Source organism: Thermobia domestica, chromosome 7, assembly GCF_964235325.1.
Source record: "Thermobia domestica chromosome 7, izTheDome1.hap1.1, whole genome shotgun sequence".
NCBI classification, from domain to species: Eukaryota; Metazoa; Arthropoda; class Insecta; order Zygentoma; family Lepismatidae; genus Thermobia; species Thermobia domestica.
The window spans coordinates 136,944,052-136,951,632 of record NC_137460.1 but is presented as its reverse complement, the minus strand read 5'-3'; the positions used below and the strand labels follow the sequence as shown (position 1 = coordinate 136,951,632).

The following is a 7,581-nucleotide window of genomic DNA, read 5'->3' as shown; positions in this document are numbered from 1 at the left end:
ACATTACAATCAATAGTAATACCTATTGCTTTTTAAGTACAGGATGTCACCTTTATTATTCTACTTCTGTTGGGGTGGGCGGATGCGTGGGCAAGGCCATTCATCGGATGGGGGTCGCCCACCCCCCCACTCTTAGTGCCGTCCCTGTCATTAAAATAAATATTAGTAATTCTGAACATGAAATGGAATATGAAAATAATTGCAACAGAAATAACAATAAATTCCACCATGTAATCTCAATACCAAATATGATCATTTCAATTTTTAAACACTATTATTTCACCCAAAAAATGAAGTTCCATATCATGTTAAATAAAAACTTTGTCTTCACTCGAACTTCACTTCTGCTGAGGTTCTTGAAATTTTCGCCATCTAATAGAACATCCAAAGGACAATATGCTTCGTAAAAATTCTGGTTTCTATACTTTAGAAAAATGAACAAGTAAAATTTCCTGGCATTTCATTGAGTTTCTAATGTCATTTTTTTGGGATAAAGTTGTTCCAGGAAGAGAAATCTTTGAAATGAAATTTAAAATTTGTAGAAGAAAATGAAAATGTATTACCAACTTCCATATCTTTCGAACTTGAATGGACACTCACAAATTTTTATATTAAAATATCCGTCTACACGCACTTCTACTGTTCGCTTCATTAAGTTTTGTCGAGTTGTTAAGATTACGATAAGAATGTAACCATATCTCATGTCCTTATTTCAAAGCTATATGTGCAATATAAAGAGTGATAAAGGTTTGACATCAATAAAGGGAAAGAAAAATAAAAGTAAATACAGTTAATTTTCTATTGGTTTTTAATTCATCTCCATAGTGATTTTTTAAAAAAAAATCATTTTAAGAAAACAAACACTAACCCAAGATTTTTGCAGCTAAGGGAGCAACGGCTACCCCATAGCGCGATGAGGGATGGCCACTGACGCCAACTCTGTTGACAACAGCGTTGAATCCGTTGATTCCATCAGCACCATAGTTGACAACACGGATGGTGCCATCAGGTTCAGCGAGGCTGTATTGTCCTCTCACAACAGATCCATCACGAACTTCTGTTTGGCTTTTGTTATCTCCGGTTAAAGCATCACTTACTCCATACCCAAAGGCGTACCGTGGGTAAGCCTGAAAAGAATAAAAAGAGGAAATTAGAAGAATTTAATATAAGCAAAGGAAACATTGCGCTAATAGTAAATATTGAAATTTAAATCATATTAAATACTTCATGAGAGTATAACAATAGTACAAAGTCTATGATACAAATAAATTATTAACTCGTAGGGCCGCGGTGGTTCGGCGGTAGACCATTCACATCTGGTACATGGGATCCCTGATTCGATCGCGGGCTCGCGCCAAGTGAAGTTTGTGGTGGATAAACACCATGTGCGTGGGTTTCCACGGGGTTCTCCCGTTTCCTTTTACTTTCTTCATTCCACCATTTCATTCATTTCTCATCATCACCGTCTCTTTTCGCCTAGCCGATATTATCATGGGACGTAAAACTCAAAGATCTTATTTCATTTCAAATTATTAACTTGCTCTGATATTGTCCTGTGCGTGTCTAACTAGATTTTAAAAATAGATAATGTAATAATTTTATGCTCCTAACTTGTTGTTGTATTTTCAACAATGCAACGTTCTGAGAATTAACATGTTAGAAATAACTCTATTCGTACATTTCATTCATTCACGATTCTTTGGCTGAATTAACTAAGGTTTATGTGTTCTGTGTTACGAAGCTAACATTTTCTTTCTTCTATTAAAATGGCTACTCACGTAATAGTCAACAGCACCAGTTGGAGCAATAGCTGAAGTTAGAGAGGCAGCAGTCAAAGCTGGAACACCAGCTGCTACTATGGCAGGTCGTGATACGGTTGCTACTGGAGCAGCGGCAACCACTGCTGGACGAGCAGCTGCAACAACTAAGGAACGAGAAGCTGGATGTGCACTAGCTCCGACTTTATTTACGACAGCATTGAAACCATTGATGCTATCAGCAGCATAGTTGACTACTCTGACAGTACCATCAGGTTCAGCCAAACTGTATTGTCCTCTGGTTACAGGTCCATCACGAACTTCCACTTGATTTTTGTTATCTCCAGTCAAAGCATCACTCACTCCGTAACCAAAAGCATATCGTGGATAAGCCTATCGATTATAATATGTAAGAAATTAATTTTTAGTAACATAGGTTTAAGTTACAGTTAAAATATTTCATAAATTCAATTCAATGACAATTTTACTTGCACAAGTGCCTTCTTCTACAATTTGTACGCTGCATTATAGCACATATATTATGTTCTATAAACTTGTTTTGATCTTTAAATCTATTTTAAAATAGAAATACTTATCACTTGCAGCAAAATTTTGGATTTCAATCTTTAATAAAATAGAAATAATTTTGTCCGTGCCTACACACTTATGGGAGAAACAATTGTTATTCTGTGTAAATTGTGTATACGGATGTTAGGAGAGTAACGTAAGATAATCTTGAATAGTTTTGCTGAATTGGTAAATGATTGTATCTTGGTGAATTTAAAGCTTTATTAAGATAATAAATTGTCTTGAGACGCTTCTATCTTTCACTTTGTGATCAATATTATATAACTTATGTAATTTATATTAGAAATAATCTTTGTTAAAATTACTTACATAATAATCAATTCCAGCTGCAGGATTAGCAGAAATTGCAGTAAGAGCTGGAACTGCTCCAGACACAGTTGATAGTGTTGAAAGAGCAACACTTGGTGCTAAAGCAGCAATATTTCCAACAACGCCACCAGCAGATACTGCTCCGAATAGAGCAGCGAATGCAGCCAATACCTGAAACAAAATATAACATGTTGCCAAATGTAAAATAAGAATCTGAATATATTTGTAATTCTCACATTAAAAGTCTAACTACTTTTAACTCAAATTTATACATAATTATTAAGGTACGTCTGTGATGCATCACAAGCGTTATCCTTCATTAAGTTACACAAGTAGGTAAAATATTTATAAGTCTGGTGATCTTAGTTTTTGAACTTGTCGTACTTAGATTTACCTTTCTGAAACAATAACTTTCTAAAAATCATTGCTGAAGAAGTTAAACTATTTGTTTTACGAATTTCCTTCGAATCTTCACTGGTACACATCCTAAATGGAGCCATGTATCTCAAGCTTGTTAAAATAGAGTTTTCAAATATGTGGAATGCTCTTTCAAGTTCACGCGTCTACTGACGCTCAACTTGCAACACTGAACTGAACTGACGCACGCTTCTACAGTTAACAATACGCAAATGCCACCTATTAAAATGTCATCTATTAAACTGCATAACATTTTCTTGATACATTCTCTATATACATATAAAGTAGTAATATAAGTTTCGCAGGTTTTATTAATGTCACTTTATGTTAAATACTTTCTCAAAACTTATTTGAACTGGACGTCAATCCCTGTATATAAGAGTGGAATGGGTCCATATTAAAAAAAAAAAAAAAAAACTTTAAGACATTAACACTGTAGTTTTGAATGCTATTTATCATAGCTTCCATGTGTCAACACTGCATACAATTTGAACTGAAAGCTCCCAGTGAAATCTGATCAAACATGTTCCATATAGCGTAATTTAATGAAACCTTTAAATAATGAATATGAATAGAACCTTATTATTTATGAGTAGATGAGATGTGTTAATTACACAGAGATTGAAAGTATATGCTCATTATACTTTTGGAAAGATTTAAAAAGTAATAACTAAACAAAACTAACCAAGTACTAATTATATTAACAAAACTTGTAAAACACTTTCAGTGATATAACGTCAAATTTATCAGACACTACTTAAGATGACTTGACTGATAAAAGTGTAGTTATATACGCCAAAACTATTTAGCAAACAACATTAATATATCTAGTGCGCTTGTCATTTTTGTTTTGTTTTGTACTTTGAGATTAGTAAGGTTAGTTTACTCATACTTTATGCGGAAATTCTATATGGTATACGCAATATTACATAAATAAGTGTAAAATTTTTGGGTGTTACAGAAATACTGTCCTCAGTGCTTGAATTGTAAGAGGATGAGGGAGAAGTGCCTTACTGTAAGGAAATAAAAATATTGTTGGGTGTTTTTATATGTACTGGTACTGCATGGGTGTGTATGATGTTTGTTTCCCTATCTTTGAAGTTACAGGCGAAGATTCAAGTTTCTAAGGAAAGAAGAGGGAATCTCAACAGAGAAGAAATTTAGCTTTGACAAAGAAAAGAATATTTTTAGTTCAATTGCCGTCTGGTGAGTGTGGTGGTTCTTCAGAACATTGACTTATGACAAAGACATTATGTCGAAAAGAATGTGTTTTTTTTTTTTTTATTATTCTACTGTAACTCAGATTTTTCTTTAAATTGAAATATTTTCCGTGCTAAATATTGTGGGGCCTATGCAGAGTCCTTCTGACTCGTGATTAGTACCATGCTAAGTAGTTCCATTACATATGCTTTCTGCAGTAGTCAGACCTTTAATATGACGCTAATCATACGTCAAAAACGACTCTGCATAAGGCGGTATGAGTTTAAAATAACACTTGTCAGTTGTGAAGAGGAAACTTAAATCTACGAAGGAAGGGGACCAAAATTTTTCGTGTCCGTATATGAGAATGTTCGTAAAAGTGAGGGTTTTGTCCTGTAATAATACGTAGGGCCTACATGTATATTTTAAAAAATCTGCTGTATGTTGAAATTGCCACTTAAGAGTTGTTACACTTTATAATATGATCTGGACATTTAACCCGATGTGTGATGTATATCGTAGTCCATGATAGTAAAATAAAGACATTCCGTATGTTTGATGACTTATAGAAAGAGGCTTTCTAATGCTTGTATAAATTTAATGAAATATTTATCTAGTGTGTAGCTTGTAAATTACCTTTCAAATCCATTAAGCATAGAATTAAGTACTATTCTGAGCATTCAGAATTCCTCATTACATCATTATATACTCTAACGGAAAAGCATCAAGTTGTAATGCACTTTGCAAAGGAGGTAAATTATAAAGTATCAGAATATCAGTAGGGTACTTTGGATTAAAGCATACGTTAATATAAACCTGCTGAAAATATGTAATGTACTTAGCTTACCCTTAGCGTAAGTTCCAGTTTCATTAACTGTATTTCTATCATAACGAATATTTTTTAGTTCTATCCAATTATTCCGGCTGGGTATTGTTTTGAAAAAATGATAATGTACACAATTTAGTGATCTAAGATGTAATAAAGTATTAGTAGTGACAGACCAATTCCTGTGAGAAAATAATGTGTAAACGACAATTTTAGTAGTTACATAAAATTAACAATAGTGAATGTAGACGGTTTTCAATCTAGTTTTAAATTTATAGATAAAACGGACTTACGATTACGTAGTTCATTGTTGTTTCACGTCTTTGAATTGTTCTGTAAGTACACTACCCTCTACAGACTTTATATACTGTTGTTTTCTAAATAGAAAGGAACAAATTCATAACACTATTCCTTTCTAAAATCCATTTTGCTTTTAAATATTAATAATCATTTAATTATATTGCATTCAGATCCAAAGTCATGTTTAAAAAGTAGTGATCGAAGATGGTATTGGAATACTCGAATATTAAGAACATTCATAGCATTTCCTAACTACTACGAACACATAAAATTCAATATACTATGAATTTCCTTTGTTCTTAATGGGCCGTCCTTGAATTATTTTTTTATTGTTGTAAAAGTTAAATTAATGTATGTCTAATAATAAATATTAATTAAACAGATTGTATCCACGAGGAAAGGAATTAGTGCTTAGCATTCTTTCTTCGAAATTCAAAGTTCCACGGTTCAAATTTGATTGTCAGTCATCTTAAGTAAGGATTTGCAAACGTTTATTTCCTCAGATTCACCAGGCAATTTCCAAGATAGTATGTCTTACATGATTTGTCATGTCAATGAATGGTAGGAAGTATATTACGTCTCACCCAATCATAAGAGCACAGGTAGTAACAATAATTCTCTGTATTTATTAGTGTTGTCCATGAGATAAAAAAAATTTCTCGAGTCTCGTAAAAAAAATCACCCAAGTCTTAAATATCAAACACTGTTTTAGTTTACTTGGTTCATAGTGAAACAATGTAAATTGATAAAGTAATTGTATGAACACAATAACAGATTTATTATCATTTTAAGAAACGCAAGTCATTACACAATATACATAATAAATATATAATAAATATATGAGTATAGAAGGGTTCAAATGTTTTAAAACAAACTTCTGGGACCTCTCGTGATGCGGAAGGATCTTCAGGATAAAATTAAGAAGAAAATCAGGAAATAAATTATTTTATGCATAATTTACAAGAGACGAGACGAAAGTAGAGAGTCGAAACGAGACTACAATATACGAAAATTTTACGAGACAAGATAACAATATATGAAAAATTAACGAGACGTGATGATAAATCTTTATTTCTCGTATCCTATTGTATCGTGGGCAACACTAACCATTATTTCCTACTTGCTGTTCGAAACCAAGCATTCCCAAGATTTTTCGGAAAGGAAGCTCTAAGTATTCCATGATATACAATATCGTCGGCAAACATCATACTCTAGTAGGCTACATCTCTCAGATCTTGAAATATAACATCCATGATAATATTGGTCCGTTAAGGACGTAAGGCTCATTTCTGGTCACATGATTTTTGCGTGGTAGTCACCACGCTACTTCTTACTTAGGTCTGCGTACCTATTTTGGAATTGGCTCAATTTTATTTCTTCACACAATTTTATTTCTTCAATACAAATTTATGTCTACATACCTATCAAAAACATTTTAATTAACTTTGGCAAATACATAGTTTAGGACACTTAGTATTTGAAGGTGTACCTACTGTGAAGGAAACACCATATATGGAGACCCGCTAGAGTACATACACAAATAATTTTCATCAAAAAAGTTCCTGATATATTTCGAATTTTGCAACAGTATGTGGTATCATTCGAAACACTGATTCGTTCTGAAGATATTGTCATATTATCAGCGACGAATCTAAGGTAATTGTGATGCGGGAAGGAGCTTTAGAACTGTACTTTTATTCTTTTAAAATTGTAAGCTAATTTTGATCTACACATGTGGTACGAAAATGTAATTTATCTCTATTATAAACTACCCATATTTTAATAATTCATAAAAATTCATCTAGAACATATTTTGAAATACCTTTCGTGGAGGTATCGGAACTCTGGGTCTCACAAAAAGAGTGAAAAATTATTTTCGGGAAATTTCCGGCAAATTATCCGAATTTTCGACGTGTGGGAAGTTTTTACACAACATTCGAAAACCAATGGTGTATGAACTCATAAACTAACTTGTAAATTAATTAAGATACGAATAGGACCTTCCTAAGTACAACACTACAAACTCTTTTTTTTTAAGATTTAAAAACTTCATCTTAAGAGAGATAAAACACTTGTACTGGCATGTAATTGAGAATTGCTATCTTTTGTTGTATATTTTGTTGCAGCACATGCATTCTAGTTCGAAAGCTGAACAACTAATAATATCTTAGTTGATAATACATT

General features: G+C 32.7%; 1 protein-coding gene across 1 annotated transcript; it reads right to left on the bottom strand.

Moving 5' to 3' along the window:
- Positions 1 to 863: 863 nt before the first annotated feature.
- LOC145689351 (uncharacterized) lies at positions 864 to 5,160 on the bottom strand. Its single transcript, XM_081763500.1, has 4 exons — positions 5,119 to 5,160; positions 2,655 to 2,825; positions 1,779 to 2,150; positions 864 to 1,127 (listed from the first exon to the last, which is right to left on the bottom strand). Exons 1-4 carry the CDS (start codon positions 5,158 to 5,160, stop codon positions 864 to 866), a joined length of 849 nt encoding a protein of 282 aa, XP_081619626.1.
- Between the last annotated feature and the right edge of the window lie 2,421 nt (positions 5,161 to 7,581).